The sequence below is a fragment of the Hemiscyllium ocellatum genome, chromosome 49 (genome assembly GCF_020745735.1).
Source record: "Hemiscyllium ocellatum isolate sHemOce1 chromosome 49, sHemOce1.pat.X.cur, whole genome shotgun sequence".
Taxonomy (NCBI): domain Eukaryota; kingdom Metazoa; phylum Chordata; class Chondrichthyes; order Orectolobiformes; family Hemiscylliidae; genus Hemiscyllium; species Hemiscyllium ocellatum.
In genome coordinates, this window is record NC_083449.1 from 10,159,645 (window position 1) to 10,176,854 (window position 17,210).

At 44.7% G+C, this 17,210-nt stretch overlaps 4 protein-coding genes across 4 annotated transcripts in view; 2 read left to right on the top strand and 2 right to left on the bottom strand.

The window, feature by feature from the left end:
* LOC132837102 (histone H2AX-like) overlaps window positions 1-13,350 on the bottom strand; it is a 32,721-nt gene extending 19,371 nt beyond the window's left edge. Inside the window, exon 1 of the mRNA XM_060856797.1 lies at window positions 12,965-13,350. Within this exon, the coding sequence (XP_060712780.1) occupies window positions 12,965-13,350 (386 nt within the window). The remainder of the gene's footprint in view (window positions 1-12,964) is intronic.
* The window catches only part of LOC132837101 (histone H4-like), a 468,073-nt gene that overhangs the window by 31,106 nt on the left and 419,757 nt on the right, over window positions 1-17,210 (top strand). The window lies entirely within an intron of this gene.
* LOC132837139 (histone H3) lies at window positions 10,172-10,731 on the top strand. The gene has a single exon (XM_060856839.1). The coding sequence runs from the start codon at window positions 10,184-10,186 to the stop codon at window positions 10,592-10,594; it is 411 nt and encodes a 136-aa protein (XP_060712822.1). The 5' UTR covers window positions 10,172-10,183; the 3' UTR covers window positions 10,595-10,731.
* On the bottom strand, window positions 14,995-15,460 carry LOC132837193 (histone H2B 1/2-like). Its single transcript, XM_060856911.1, has one exon. The coding sequence runs from the start codon at window positions 15,450-15,452 to the stop codon at window positions 15,072-15,074; it is 381 nt and encodes a 126-aa protein (XP_060712894.1). The 5' UTR covers window positions 15,453-15,460; the 3' UTR covers window positions 14,995-15,071.

Genomic DNA, 17,210 nt, shown 5'->3' on the forward strand with positions numbered 1-17,210 from the left:
CAGCTGGTTGTGTCTGTGCTGGGACAATCTATTCTTTATTTGTTCTTCATACTAGCTTGCACTAACTGTTTGGTATTCTGAACTTTATCAACTCACTGCCAGTGTCTCAGTGTCAATGCCAATTTGAGATTAGTTCTGCAGTTATCGGCCTTTGAATACCTATAGTACCGCTTTTGATCTGTGTGCAACAGTGACAAGTCGAGTATATAGATGCCATTCTCTTTCTACGTTCAGTTGTGTTTTTTCCGGCAACGTGTAGGATAAACCAGTTCTATGTTCGCTAAACCTGTGTGATTGAGGGATGAATGTTGGTTCAATACTTACCTTTGCAAAGAATTTGAATTTTAGTGCATTAAATATCAGGTTTAAGTTTACACTTTGTGCGTGCAGTAGTCTTTGTTAGTTGCTGCTCGGCACTGCAATAATGTAACATCTAACACTAACATCATCTGAAGTGATTAATAATTTGGTCAGTCAATTTATGACTGTCCATATCTGGAAGTACTTGTTGGCTTAAATTGCATATTTCTCCCTTTAACCATTAACTGGCTAAATGTGAGTGAGTTTTCTGTTGTGCTGCCAATCTGTATCACTTGGAAGAGTGGTACTGGTCTATATCACACCGACATTGTATGTCTCTTTGTGTTTCCAGTCCTGCAATTTGAGGTGGGTTTAATGTCTTATCAATCAGTGTTTCATACATTAAAAAGTGTGGAAATGCTTCTGCATTACTCAGGCCCTCAACCAGAATGGCAGTGTGGATGAAGTGTATTTTCATCAACACCAGGCTGAGAAACAGACAGACAGAGGCAGGTGTGTAAGCACATGTGTGAATGGGCTTTAAGCATCCTCTGTCAATAAGGCTTGACCAAGAAGTACATTTGGAATTTACATTGTTTGATTATTGTCTTTATCCAGGACTACTATTTATCAAAAGAATAAATTTGTCCTGCTCAGTTACTCAATATCCAACTTTGCTTTTATATCTGCACTCAATATCAACTTCATATATACTTGTTCTAACCATGATTGATTATGGATTATAAATGTAAAAATGCCTACTCTACACATGGCGTTAATGCAGCTCAAATGTATATTTATTACAAGCATACAGTCTAACCTGGTCTAATCTTATGAATGATAATTGGCTTTGAATAATGGAATTTACCGTCACTGAGGTGGTATGCATTGAGAACAGAGTGAAATAATATAGATTTATATATTGTCAGTTGTGTTTAACTCTTGGATTGAATGTGTAATTCTGGAAATTGAGCTCAATGTGTGTCTGACTCAATCCACTCAGACAGTGGAAAGGACCTTCTCCTCTCTGACAGTGGTAACATACCTGCTGGGTGTGAGAAGCAGGTGGACACACTTGGATTGATCATCAAATATTTGTCTGGAGAAAGACAAAATAGAGAGCTCCTGTACATCACTAGCAGCTGAGTAGCAAAACACCAAATGATCAATGCAATATTCAGGTCATGATCATTATAATTCTTTGTTTTTGAACAGTGCAGATCCTGGTTCCACTCGAGCCCTGAGCACCTTCCAGTCTTTTTCTATTTTCGAAATTCAAAAACATTTTACTAAGATAAAAATAAACTAACCAAGAAATGGACAGCTCCACAAATGGAATGATTACACAGCTCACTATCCAACTCCCAATACACCACTTGTTGAAAGACGAACACTGGGCACGATTTCACACACTTTGAGACGATTCCCGGTGCCTGCTATATTTACCCTTCACAGGGTTATTACATTTGTTTCTACTGTCCTTTGTTTCAATGTCTATTCGCAACAAACAACGGGAAATAGAAGCCAAACAACGAATTTCCATCAGTGTTTAGGGGATTAAAAACCACAAGAATGTCCCACAGCAGCTTCTTCCCTCTCTCCCTCCCTCAGCAGGCCCACACACAGCCCGAGAAAGGTCTCTCTCTTCCCCCCAGCCCGCTCACTCCAAGTTCCGGGACCAGTTCCTGCTCCGCTCGGCCTCTTACAAACAGCCCCCGGTTCTCCCTGAACTCACCCCGAATCAATCCCGGTCTCGGAGCCCCCTCTGTGTCCCAGGCTCCCATCCCGATGTGCTGCTGGAAGGAGCCTGCTGTTCCCTCGCTTCCCTGGGCGCTGATCTCTCCATTGCGGTCTGTTTCAAACAAACCTCTCACACTCACTGAGTAAATGCTCCTCAATGACAACGTTGAAGGAGGGTCTCACGCATGCGCCCCTCTAATCAGGAACAAGAAGCATGGGGGCGGGACAGCAGTGCGCATGCGCCCCTCTCCAAAATGCCTCCCAGAAACAAACATCAATTGGTCATTTCTGAAAATGTGTTGCTGGAAAAGCGCAGCAGGTCAGGCAGCATCCAAGGAGAATTTGGTCATTTCCCCAATTTCCTTGTCACCCAGTTTGACGAGAGGAGCTGGGGTTTGGGGGAAACGGCAGGAACGTTTCAAACTGGGACATTGTCCCTTTATGAAGCTCCAATGGTGCTCATTCCCGGATCATGTTAATAACTCCTCCCTCCGGCTCTCTCACCATATGATCAGGGAACGGAGAAACTGGCGGCCACTCGGCCCATCCCCTGTGCTCCCCTGTTCGATAACATATGGTCAGATCGAATGTTAACTGTGGTATTTAATCCTGTTGACAAAGATTAACTCTTTGCCCAAAGTAACATACAGATGGAATAAGTGGAACATTCTTACGAAGGCAGAAAATAATTGATGGAGAGAGTCTTTCATCACAGTGTCAGTGCTTCTTTCTGGGTCAGGAGGCCAGTGGAAAAGTCAGACCTGGTGTGCAACAACACCTCTGGGACTCGATTTAGTTTGTCGTGGATGACAGATTTTAGTGTTAGGTATGCTGCAGACAGAAACCTTGTGATGTATTGTACGCCAGCTGTTTTTGTTTATTCACTCCTCGAACGTGGATGTCGCTGGCTGAGCCGAGCATTTATTCTCCATCCCTTTGAGAATGGGGTGGTCAGCTACCTTCAGGAGCAGCTGTTGTCCATGTGCTGCCCACAATGTCATGAACAGGGAGTTCCAGGGTCTTGATCCAGTGACAGTGAAAGAAAGTGGTTTTGTTTCCAAGTCAGCACGGTGAGTGTCTTTAGAGGGGAACTTGTCCGATTTCAAGGCGGTGTTCCCTGAAATCAGCTGCCTTTATCCTTTTAGATGGAAGTACTTGCGATTTGCAAGGCCTTCCTTTTACAAATTACAAAACTAAAATCTCTTTGTCAGCCGCATAGACAGACGTCTCCCCTGCCGATAGTGAGAAATCAGAAGTGTGTTGCCTCCCCTGGTGCCAGGATCAAGGATATCTCAGAGAGAGCAGGATATTCACAAAGGGGAGTACAGATTGCAACTAAATACATGGGAAGGGATGAGATTTCGAAGGAAGAATAAGGAAGAGGGGCAAGAATTTAGAAAGAATGTCCTCCCCGTAGTAATAGCTAGATTATTCCCGCTGTTACGAGCGAGTGAGGGAAGGAAGAAAATGATAGAGCAGAGGAATGCCCAACTCAGGAGCTGTTGCATGGGAGAGGTGTTACCATTTTTGGATCATTGGAATATCTTGTGGGGAAGAAATGACAGGTTAAAAAGGAAGCATTGCACCTGAATTGGAAGGGATCTAATATACTGGTAGGGACATTTCCTTGAGCTGCTGGGGAGGGGTTAAACTGGTAAGGTGTGGGGGTGGGGGAGGTCAGGGAAATAAAGAAATCAATCTGAGACTGGTAATCAGTAAGTTAAACACCCATGGCCGACAGGAACATAGCAGAGAATGGGATAGGATTGATAATTTAAATTGCATTTATTTCAATGCAAGAGGCCTAACAGGGAAGGAGGATGAACTCAGGACATGGTTAGGAAAATGGGATTGGAATTGGGATATCATCGCAATTACAGTGACATGGTTCGGGGATGACACAACTGGCAGCTTAATGTTCCAGGAATCAAATGTTATAGGAAGGATGGGGAGGAGGGGTCAGCAAGAGAAAATGGGGAGTGACATGTTTGGTAAGAGATAAGGTCACATCTTTACTTTGGGATGATATTCCTAGGCTAACATCCATGGAAATTATTTGAATGGAACTGAGAAATAAGAAAGGGTTTGATCACCTCATTAGGATTGGACTGTAGATGCTCCAACAGTCAACAGGACATTGAGAAATAAATTTGTCAGGAGATCTTAGATCTGCAGGAATAATGGTGTGGCTATGGCGAGGGATTTTAACATTCCAAACATAGATTGGGGCTGCCATATTGCTAATAGTTTAGACAGACAGGAATTTCTTAAGTGTATACAAGAACATTTTCTGATTCAGTATGTGAATGTACCTTCTAGTCAAGGTGCAAAACTTGATCTACTCTTGTGATATAATGATGTTTCAGTGGGGAAGCACTTTGGGGCCAGCAACCATATTTTTAATAGTTTTAAAATTGTGATGGAAAAGGATAGTTGAGATCTTTAAGTTAAATTTCTAATTTGGAGGAAGGCCAATTTTGAGAGTATTGTGCAAGAACTTTCAAAAGTTGACTGAGGGCAGATGTTCACAGGCAAAGAGGTGGCTGGAAAATGGGAAGCCTTCAAAAATGAGAAAACAAGGATCCACAGACAGTATGTTTCTGTTAGGGTGAAAGGTATGACTGGTAGGTGTAGGAAATGCTGGCTGAGAAAAGAAGTTGGGGTTTTGGTCCAAATAAGAAGGAAGCATATTTTAGTTAAGTACAGCAGAGGATGAGCTAATCCTTCAAAGAGTATAAAGGCAATAGGGATATACTTAAGAAGGAAATCAAGAGGGCAAAAAACAGACATAACATAGCTTTGACAAATAGTGTTAAGGAAAATTCAAATAGATTTTATAAATGCATGAAGGTCAAAAGGGTAACCAGGGAAAGAATAGGGCCCAGCAAAGATTAGCAAGGCAGCCTATGTGTGGAACAACAGGAAATGTGGGAGATACTAAGCAAGTACTTACTGAGGAGAAGGAACTGGAAGAGAGAGAATGTGGGGAAACAGATGGTGACAGCTTGAAAAATGTCCATAATCCAGAGGAGGTGCTGCTGGATGTTTTTAAACGGAAAAGGTGGATAAAGCACATCCGATCGGGTGTATCCTGGAACACGGTGATAAGCTAGGGAAGTGATTGTTGAGGTATTTGTATCATCAATAGTCACAGGTGAAGTGCAAAAAGACTCGAGGCTGGCTAGCGTGGTGCCACTATTTAAGAAAGGTGGTAAAGAAAAGCCAGGGAACTATTGAACAGTGAATGTCATAGAGTTGTACAGCATGGAAACAAACCATTTGGTCCAACCCATCTATGCTGACCAGATATCCCAACCAAACCTAGTCCCACTTGCCAGCACCCGGCCCATATCCCTCCAGACCCTTCCTATTCATATACCCATCTAACTGCCTCTTAAATGTTGCAAATGTACCAACCTCCACGACTTCCTCTAGTAGCTCATTCCATATACATAGCACCCTTTGCGTGAAACAGATGCCCTGTAGGACCTTACCATTAATTGTACAGGTCCTGCTAAGATTTGCTTTCCCAAAATGCAGCACCTCGCCTTTATGCGAATTAAACTCCACCTGTCACTTCTCAGTCCTTTGGCCCATCTGGTCAAGATCCTGTTTTAATCTGAGGTAACCCTCTTCACTGTCCATGACATTTCCAATTTTGGTGTCATCTGTAAATTTACTAAATGTACCTCTTATGCTCACATCCAAATCATTTATGTAAATGATAAAAGTAGAGGACCCAGCACTGATCCTTGTGGCACTCCACTGGTCACAGGCCTCTAGTCTGAAAAACAACCCTCCACCACCACCCTCTGTCTTCTACCTTTGAGAAACATCGACAGTAGGCAAACAGTTGAAGAGATTCTGAGAGACTGGATTTACATATTTTTTGAAAGGCCGGGATTGATTATGGGGAGTCAACATAGCTTTCTGCATGGGAAGTCATGTATCTCTGACTCAACTGAGTTTTTTTTTTGAATTGGTGAAGAAGAGGACTGATGAGGGAAAAGTGATGGTTGTGATCTATATGGCCTTCAAGTAAGGCAGTTGACAGGGTTCCCCATGGGAAATTAGTTAGCAACATTAGATCACATGGAATACAGGGAGAACCAACCATTTGGATACAGAACTTGTTCAAAGGTAGAAGACAGAGGGTGGTGGTGGTGGGATGTTTTTCAGACTGGAGGTCCGTGACAAGTGATGTCCTGCAAGGATCACTGCTGGGTCCACTGCTTTTCATCATTTATGCAAACGATTTTAGTTAAAAGATGACAGAACACCAGGTTATAGCCCAACAGGTTTATTTGGACATACAAACTTTCAGAGTGCTGTTCCTCCGTCAGGTGTATATGTTCTGAAAGCTTGTACTTCCAAAGAAACTGATTGGACTATAACCCGGTGGTGTGTGATTTTTAACTTTGCACATCCCAGTCCAACACCCACACCTCCACATTATTATGAATGATTTGGTTGTGAAGTTGCATGTATTGTTAGTAAGTTTGCAGATTACACAAAAATTGGGGGTTTAGTGTACAGCAAAGAAGGCTACCTCAGAATACAGCAGGATCTTGATCAGATGGGCCACTGGACCCAGGAGTGGCATATTGAGTTCAATTGAAGTCAGTATGAGCTGCTGCAATTTGGAAAGGCAAATCAGGGCAGGACTTACACACTTAATAGTAAGGTCCTGTGGAGTGTTGCTGAACAAAGAGACCTTGGAATGCAGGTCATTGTTCCTTGAAAGGGGAGTTATAGTTAGATAGGATAGCAAAGAAGGCATTTGATATTTTTTCTTGTCTGTTCCGAGCTTTGAGTATGTGACTTAGGAGAATATGATGTGGATGTACAGAACATCGTTTATGCCACTTTTGGAATATTATGTGCAATCCTGGTCTAGCTCCTATAGAAAGGATGTTGTGAAACTTGAAACGGCTATTCAAGATAGTTTTTGGTCAAATGAAAAGGCCTACAATTTGGGAAGAAATTTAGCAAAAGACGTGAAGGCTGCAAACATCCAAATTCAGCAAATGACAGCGAAAAGGGATTTGATTAACAAAGAGCAAATGAAGAAAACTATAACTTTGTGGAAGCCATTAAAGAAAAAAAAAATGTTGAAGTACTAATAAATGTGTAAAGAGAGAAATAGGTTGGTAAAGAGGACCATATATCAACTTACAACATAAAAGAGGGGAGTTCAAAATGGGGAACAAAAACATCTTCAAAAATCGCTAACATACTGTTGATCTCTGTAGATGGAAAAACTGAACCAAATCAGTATTATTTGGGAAATGATGTTGGGATAGTGGATAGGATTGAAGGTTGTGAAACACCAGGCCTCGATCATCTATGTCCCAGAGTATTTAATGTATTGGACTGAGTAATTGTGGATGCAGTGGTGGTCATGTTCCAAGATTCCATAAACTCTGCAATAATTTACTCATATTGGGGGTTAGCCAGTGTAAGCAATCCAATGGAAAAGGCAGGTAGGCATAAAATTGGGAACTATAGACCAGTCAGCCTGCAGGGAAATATCAAAATGAAAGCTTCAATTGCGAAGCATTTGACAAAACAGTATTCAGGATCTGCTGGAGTCAGCATGAACATGAAGGGCCTGTTCCAGTGCACACTGTTCTGTCTTCTAAGCTTGACAAACCGACTGGCCATCTTTGAGGGTGTAAACATTAGAGCTGATGAGAGTGTAACAGTTACTGAGGAGAAGAACTGCAACTAACTCCTTGGACACAGCAGCAAAGGCTGAGAAGGAGGAGAAATTCTATCCTTCCACACTTTCTGGCGTGTGAATGTGAATACTGTGTCAGAGAGGCTGTCGGAAAAGGGCGTACGGTTAGTCTCACGTAACTGTGTTTGTGTGTCCGCTAACATCATGATATTTCCAAGTCTCTCTTATGTAACTCAAACATATTTACAATTCAAATTATCTCCCTGCTCCCCTTTTAAACCCCAAAGGTAGATTTGAAGGCAATATATTTGTTAGTTTCACGATTTCGGTCTAAAACTAGCGACAATGTCACCGTTCAGCTCAGAAAGCGCGATCAGTGCAGCAGCAAAATGCGTTTAACTCGACAACAGAGCCGTCAATTCGAGTGAAAACTTTTCAGCCGTGAAGCTTCCCGTGTCAGGGTGAGGAACGATCGAGCCTGGCTCTCTGGAGATGCGGACTTTCAGAGGAATCGGAGAGTGTAGGCCTTTAGAGATACACAGGGAGGCAGCAGGAGCAGGGAGCTGACGGCAGGTTGTCCCTGAGCCGTCAGCACGCTGCCTTGAAGTTGCTCTGATTTGGAGATGCCGGTGTTGGACTGGGGTGTACAAAATTAAAAATCACACAACACCAGGTTATAGTCCAACAGGTTTAATTGGAAGCACACTAGCTTTCGGAGCGACGCTCCTTCATCAGGTGATAGTCACCTGCTGAAGGAGCGTCGCTTCGAAAGCTAGTATGCTGGAGTATAACCTGGTGTTGTGTGATTTTTTAACTTTGAAGTTGCTCAGTGCCGCCGCCAGCAGCTTCATTGCTGACCCAGTTCAGACTGACCCAGAGAGAGATTCAGCGCAGAGTTCTCAACATGAGCGACAGTGCAGCCGCCGAAACAGCTCCTCCAGCCTCCGCTCCCATCAAAGCCAAGGCTCCCAAGAAGAAGGCGGCGGCTCCCAGGAAAACACCACCCGGCCCCGGATTGGGAGAGCTGATTCTGAAGGTTGTCGGGGATATCAAGGATCGCAAAGGGGCGTCTTTGTCCGCAGTAAAGAAGGCGCTGGAGAGAAGAGGGATCGATGTGGGAAAGCGAAAGACACAGATCAAGATGAGTATCAGGAGGTGCCTGGCGAACGGCTCCCTTGTTCTGGTCAAGGGCCAGGGCGTCTCCGGCTCCTTCAAACTCCCAAAGAATCCAGTCAAGGCAAAAGCCGGAAAGAAGGCGGGAACATCAGCGGCCGCCAAGAAACCGGCCGTGAAGAAATCCCCGGCCAAGAAAGCGAGCGGCAAGAAGACGCACCGCCAAAGAAAGCGGTGAGCAAAGCAGCGTCAAAGAAACGGACTCCCGTGAAGAAGGTGAAAAAGGCCAAGGGTCCTAAAGCCCCCAAACCCCTCAGCAAACCGGCTAAAGGCAAGGCCAAGCCCAAAGCGAAAGTAACCAAGACAGCAGCAAAGAAATGAACCAGTCAGTGTAACATGTAACCATCTGAACCCAAAGGCTCTTATCAGAGCCACCCACATGTCTCAGGGAAGAGCTGAGCCCGGATCCAATGTTCCCTGTCCCGGCGCCGAGCGCAGACCTACCTCAGTTAGTAATCGATCTGAATAAATCAAATACACACTCATGCCATGGTTTACGAGAGCGGAGACCTGTGAATGGGGAAGGTATCAAATAGGGAGGGGCAGGTTTATTGATCGCCATCTGGTTATTTCACTTCGCAACTTATAACCCTACCGAGTCACGAATGTGACATATATTTATATTTCATTGACCCGTTCAGGAATTTTGTTCAGTTTTGATACTGGGACGCTGCGCATGTTTTCATGGCGCGTTCCTTCCATCTGCCTGTTGGAGCAATGCCACGTTGTCTTCGGGCTAATTACAATATGAGGGTAATTTTAAAAACAGATAAAGTGAGATTCTGTCCCTTTATCGGTGTACGCTGCATTTGCTTTTCAGATGGCGGGTTGTTTAGATTGATTCAAGTTCGGTTGTTCAGTCGGTCTAGGCTATTTTAAACCGCGCCTTTCCTCCTGCCTGTTACAGACAGATCAGGCAATGATCCCGCCTCCCCTGTATGCTAGCAGTTAACTAGGTTTTAAATACTAACTATAAAATATTAAATATTAACTTAGTTGCAGACGGATGTTTGCGTTTGAATGCTTAATTTAATCTCAGTGTTTGTCAGAGTGAATTCGGCGGGAATTTTCAAACTGACCAACGGCTATTTCACGTTACCCAATCAGATTCCAACAATTCTTTTCCTGCCCTTTCTGTCCCTTCCGGAGGTGTTTCTCTGTGGGCTGAGGGACAGGGCTGTATCCAATCCCAGCTCTAGGGCGGCCTCTCCATTCCCTTAAACAGGCAGCACCGCAGCAGCCTCAGCATTGACAGCAGCAGCCTGTGTGTGTTAGAGAGAGTAGAAGAGAATGGCCAGAACCAAGCAGACAGCGCGCAAATCCACCGGAGGGAAAGCTCCCCGCAAGCAGCTGGCGACCAAAGCGGCCCGCAAGAGCGCTCCGGCCACGGGCGGAGTGAAGAAGCCTCATCGCTACAGGCCCGGCACGGTGGCTCTGCGGGAGATCCGCCGCTACCAGAAATCCACCGAGCTGCTGATCCGCAAACTGCCCTTCCAGCGCCTGGTGCGAGAGATCGCTCAGGACTTCAAGACCGACCTCCGCTTCCAGAGCTCGGCGGTGATGGCCCTGCAGGAGGCCAGCGAGGCTTACCTGGTGGGGCTGTTTGAGGACACCAACCTGTGTGCCATCCACGCCAAGCGGGTCACCATCATGCCCAAAGACATCCAGCTGGCCCGCCGGATCCGCGGGGAGCGCGCCTAAACGGAGCCTGGCCGGCCCTGCACATTCACCCCGAGAGAGAGAGAAACACAACGGCTCTTTTCAGAGCCACTAAACCATCCAGAGAGAGCGGGAAGCGATGTGGTACATTAATGTTGTAAATCAAGGAAGTAAAATGAAATGAGTTATAAGCGATACTGACATGGGCCGTGAAGTCATCTCCTGTCTTCGCAGAATTTATTGTGACAAATTGTGGAATATAATTTTAGCATTGTGGTAGTGGATTGCAAATTCCCGCTAATCTCCCTCTGTCTCGGTATTCATATGGCTTGTTGGGGATGGGAAAAATTGGGCGCCAAGAGATCGACTTGTTACTTGCGGACATTGGAATCGTATTTTAGGAAGTGCATAGGAGCTGAGTAAAGCATTTGTGGGGAATCGTTAAACAAGAGAGTCACAAGACAGTGGCAGTCAAGTTCCAACTACTGAGATCGCTGGTAATCGCAGATTTTGTTACAATAAATTCTAGAACTTAACTAATGGGGGATGGGATAGAATTGGCGCCGAAAGATCAACGGCTCATTTTCAAATGTAGAAAAGAGCGCGACGTTTTACAGATGAGAATGCGTAGGTACTTAGGCGTTGATTTGTCTATCGATGACAGAAGTGCAGTTCATACAATCTCACTTTATCCCCTTCCCTCCTTTACACCTGGAAGAAAAATCACTCACGGGTATTTAATATGCTCTCTCTATGGGGGCAGAGAAGAAAGTCTATCTATGACCACACTAGTGAACAAAGCGCAGAGGGATAGGAGCCGCTCGGTAGTATTTGCTATTTCGACTGTAGTTGTACTGGGCCCTGGTGAGACCACACCTGGAGTACTGTGTGCCGTTTTGGTCTCCAAATTTGAGGAAAAACATTCTGGCTATTGATGGAGTGCAGCGTAGGTTCACGTGGTCAATTCCTGGAATGGCGGGACTACCTTACGCTGAAAGACTGGTGCGACAGGGCTTGTATACCCTTGAGTTTAGAAGAGTGAGAGGGGATCTGCATGAGAAATGTAAGATTATTAAAGGATTGGATACTCTGGAGGCAGGAAACATGTTTCCGCTGATAGGTGAGTGCCAAACCAGAGGACACAGCTTAAAAGTACAGGGTAGACCATTTAGGACAGCGATGAGAAGAAACTTCTTCACCCAGAGAGTGGTGGCTGTGTGGAATGCTCTGCCCCAGAGGGCAGTGGAGGCCCAGTCTCTCGATTCATTTAAGAAAGAGTTGGATAGAGCTCTCAAGGATAGTGGAATTAAGGGTTATGGGGGATAAGGCAGGAACAGGATACTGATTAAGGATGATCATATTGAATGGTAGTGCAGGCTCGAAGGGCAGAATGGCCTACTCCTGCATCTATTGTATACTTACTGCACTGGGTCAATTCAGCTCTTCCTGATTCAGTTAAAAGGAATGTGAAACCACAGTCAAACCCGATCGGGGACATTTCTCGTTCTGCAAGTACCAATTCACCATGTGGGTGTGTGTGTTTTCCGGGGGGGGGGGGGGGGCGGGAGGTGTATGAGTGTGTGTATTCGAGTGTTAAGTGGTATAGACGTACTTCTGCGAGAGGGTGCATGCCTGAGTGACGGAGTGTGTTTGAACGTATGCGAGAAGGTCTCCGTGAGTGTGTGTGTGTACTTCGCTCATAAGCTATATGAATCCACGCAAGAATCTGTAAATCTATTTTTTTTTAAGATTAGAATCAGTCTGAACATTGTGGCACAGAGTCTCACACACGGCAGCTTGCACCTTCAAGGCATTATCTGGGCCAACGTGACACCAGTTGTTCAAGCAGGTGATGGAAGCTCCGAAAGCTGGTGCATACAGATAACAGATAAGCTGGTGTTGCGTGATTTTTAACTTTATACACCCCAGTCCAACATCAGCATCTCCAAACCACAAGTATTCAATAACAAGGCGATAGTAATTGACTGGTCTCAGGTACAAAGTTCAAGCTTCTCCACATTAAAAATAAAATAAATCCGACAGAGAAGACGGTGTAGCCCGTTTCACGGGTGCCGTGGGTGGCTCTTAAAAGAGCCTTTGGGTTGTCAGATTCAAGAATGGTGTCTCCACTTTTTAACGGCTCCTGCAGCGGCGGTTTTCTTGGGCAATTCAGCTCTTCCTAGATACCTGCATATATTTCGCACTTGTGTCACAGCCATCAAGAAAGGTTTCATATTAGATCACATACACCCAATGACAGGACAGTATCGAATATGGAAGGGACTGAACCCGATAATAAATAATTAACGGAAGGTAATTCAATCCGACGGAGGGAATAGCTCCTTTCATAGATGCTGTGAGTGGCTCTTAAAAGAGCCTTTGGGTTGTCAGATTCAAGAATACTCTATTTACTTCTTAGCGGCTCCCGCAGCGGCGGTTTTCTTGGGCAACAGCACGGCCTGGATATTAGGCAGCACCCCGCCCTGAGCGATGGTCACCCCTCCCAGCAGCTTGTTGAGCTCCTCGTCGTTGCGCACGGCCAGCTGCAGGTGCCTGGGGATGATGCGGGTTTTCTTGTTGTCCCGGGCCGCGTTGCCGGCCAGCTCCAGGATTTCAGCCGTCAGATACTCCAGCACCGCAGCCAGATAGACCGGCGCTCCGGCACCCACACGTTCAGCATAGTTACCCTTTCTCAGGAGCCTGTGAACACGGCCCACCGGGAACTGCAGGCCAGCCCGGGACGACCGAGACTTCGCCTTGGCGCGACTTTTCCCACCGCCCTTTCCTCTTCCAGACATAATCACAAACTCAAAAACAATTTTACAGAGAATGCTACACTCCGCCCACATTGCGGCCTCTTATATCTTCGGGAGGAATGGTGGGGCGGCCATTTCTGATTGGTCCCATTGTTCAGCCCCGCCTAATGTTGTTTCAATTCCCAATCAGATATCTGCCTCATTCCCCAATCCGGAGAGGGCACAGGGAGGAGGGCGGGAAGTACTGGCGCCAAATCATCAACCGCTTATTTCCAATTTGAAAATCCCGCCAATTTACAAACAAAGGTGTGCGTACTATATTGAAAAATGAAGTACAAAAACAGGAGGAACTTTTATAAAATACTTGTCTCTTAATTTACTTTTAGTTTATAAATGTATACTTCACTCGATCTGTCGCTTCCTCATTTGCCAACCTACATCCGTCCATTTCTGATTTGAGTGGGTAATTTTCTAAGCCTTAAGAAGCTGAAACGAAACAGGCCAAACACTGCAGTCTGCGCATGACTCCTCACTTCACATTTCAGTAGCATCCCGGTATCCTGATAAAGCAGCACACAACATTCTGCCGGCTCAATATCGATGGCGAATATAATGTTTAGACAACATATTGCCTAGCTATCATCATTGTTAACAGCTAACCTGAGAATGCAACTTTTTAAAAAAAGGTTTTGTGATTTACACATGAAAGAAGTGGAAGTATCATGGTATTCTAACAGACGAAAGGCGTAACAGACAATCAATTTTTCAATGCAAACTTTTAGTTACATCACACTGTAAATTGTTGCTATAAACTCTGCGTTAGGACTGAGCCCTCCACTACCACCTGAAGGAGCGTCGCTCCGAAAGCCAGTGTGCTTCCAATTAAACCTGTTGGACTATAACCTGGTATTGTGTGATTTTCAACTTTGTACACACCAGTCCATCACCGGCATCTCCAAATCATGTTGTTTAGACGATATTTTAAAGCTGTCATCCTTATTGCGCTCGCTCTCAGATTCAGCAAATTCACCACATTTCAACCCGGCAGCTTTTTTGGCGTTCTCTCGGTTCCCTTTGAAAGCCTCTTACCGACAGCAGAAAGTGCTTAGGTTTTTGCATTCTGAAAAATCGGATTATACCCGCGCATTGCAAATTTCTTTTTAAAAATCAGATGAAAATGCATGCGATGAAAAATATGGACAAGTATGATTTAATTTCATTACTTACCGTATGGTAACTGGCCCTTCGGCCCAAAAAGTCCACACGGCCCCGCCGAAGCTCAACCCACTCAGACCCATTCCCCTACATTTACCCCTCCACCTGACACTACGGGCAATTTAGCATGGCCAATTCACCTAACCTCCGCATCTTTGGAACGTGGGAGGAAACCGGAGCACCCGGAGAAAACACGGGGAGAATGTGCAAACTCCAGCTCGTCACCCGGTTATAGTCCAAGGCTTTTAGGGCTCTACCAGAGCTTTTACCAACGTTAAATAAACAAAAAAAGACTCCCTGACGTTTAATCTGCCTAGTCCCAACAGACAGGGGAGAGGCTGTTTATGCAATCTTTCCCGCAACATACCTCATTAATTTGCAAATGTCTAATAGCACTACAAATAAAATTTTGTGAAGAATCATATATAAACTAAAACAAAACAATCTTTTAAAATAAAACAATTCAGCTCAGTCTGGGATGTTGTAGGTGGCTCTTATAAGAGCCTTTGGGTTGTGGATGTGTGTTTGTTTCAGTACAATGCGGTCCTTCACTTGGAGCTGGTGTACTTGGTCACCGCCTTTGTACCCTCCGACACGGCGTGCTTGGCCAGCTCCCCGGGCAGCAGCAGCCGCACGGCGGTCTGGATCTCCCGGGAGCTGATGGTGCTGCGCTTGTTGTAATGGGCCAGTCGGGAAGCCTCCCCCGCGATACGCTCGAAAATATCGTTGACGAACGAGTTCATGATGCTCATGGCCTTGGAGGAGATGCCGGTGTCAGGGTGAACCTGCTTCATCACTTTGTAGATGTAGATGGAGTAACTTTCTTTCCTGGTCCGCTTCCTCCTCCTGCCGCCCTTCGCTGGCGTCTTCTTGATGATTTTCTTCGCGCCCTTCTTGGACGCTTGCTGCGCTTTCTTCTCATCAGCCATAGCGCCGCTCACTTTCAGACACAGAATAAGGGAAAGCGGGCTCGGAGCTCGCTTTTTATAGAATGACGACGTCATCAATGCTAATGAGGGATGGGAGAAAGTCTCTTTCCTGATTGGGTAGTTTACATAGAATCGTTCCCAAACACTCAGTCTCTGTGATTGGTTCCTGTGGGATCCAATGTGGATCTGTCAGAATCTGCAACGAAATGTGAAGTGAATGGTGATTCTGTTACTGTCATGATTTGGAGATGCCAGTGTTGGACTGGAGTGTACACAGTTAAAAATCACACAACACCAGGTTATAGTCCAACCTGTACCTGTTGGACTATAACCTGGTGTTGTGTGACTTTTAACTGTTACTGTCAGTCTGACTGAGGGAGATTTGTTTTGTGTCTGTTACACAGAAAGTGACTGTGGCATTGGCTCGGTTTCCTTCTGCTCGTTGTTGTGATGATGTGGAAGTGGAAGGGCGTGTTTCTAGCTCCGCGTGTCTGTTCCTGGTCCTCTCTCTGGGCTGGAACTAACACTGAGCTTACCATTTTTCTCAGTGGCTAGCCTGGGACCCTGCTTCGATTCCAGTTTCGGGCGACTGTCTTTGTGGACTTTGCACGTTCTCCCTTGTCTGAGTGAGTTTCCTCCGGGTGCTCAGTTTTTCCTCTCACACTTCAAAGACATGCAGGTAGGTGAACTGGTCATGCGAACTGCCCATAATGTTCTGGGATGTGTAGGTTAGGTGCATCAATTAGGGTAAATGCAGAATAATGGGGAATGGGGCTGGATAATTTCCACAACTTTTATTCGATGGTAATTTTATGATTGTAAGGTATTTTCTGGATTGGTCAGTCTCTGGTCTGAATGTGTACTTTGAATTTATTGTTCACGTGTTTATAACAAGACCAGTATGAGAATTATTTCATTCTGTATCCAATAAGCTCTGGATATCTTTTTAAACGTGCACCTTTTCATGTCAATGTTTGATTTCCCTTTGGACTTTTGAAAACAAAGTATTTATTCAGTCATTTCATCTGAAATGTATTCTGTTTTAACCTTGTGGAAACAAATTAAATTGCAATATTTGTTTCAATCTGGCACTTGGCCTGCTATTTAATTCCTCCAATTTGGACAACAAGAATTGTCACATGAATTACATACAGTCAGAGAGTCAAACAGCATGTTTAAACCATGGTGAGATAACTGGATGAATAATTAGTCTGGATTTTTATTTACTTCTTTCCCTACTTAAGTGGAATACATTGTGAACATACAGTAGGTTCAGTATTTTCTAATAAACAAGTAGAATTTACTTTTTGACCAAGGTGATACTATGCATTTAACATCTATAGGAAGTTCACTTGTACACAGGGGCTGACACACTCTCACACTGTCCTGGATAACTTGTTTAATGAAATGCTAGTTCTCCCAACTATGAGATCTTTGAGGTCATTTTCCATTTTTGCCAATAGACCTACTAACCTGACAGTATTTCTGTATGTTGCAAGTTATTCTGTACCCACTGTGTATTGGCATCATCTCATTCTTTGGTATGTCCAGAAATTATCAGTTTCCTTCAAGTCCTTCCTTACATGAATAAGGACAATAACTGGTGCAGTCTGCAACTGTTTGTTCTTCTGAGAGTTCCGAACTCATCTTGTTTCTTCCATTCACTTACACGGTTTGTGTACTTGGGAAGTACTTTCTACCTGTCAATCTGTGCTATTCACTGGGACTGATAATATGGTTTATTGCCCTTCAAAACTC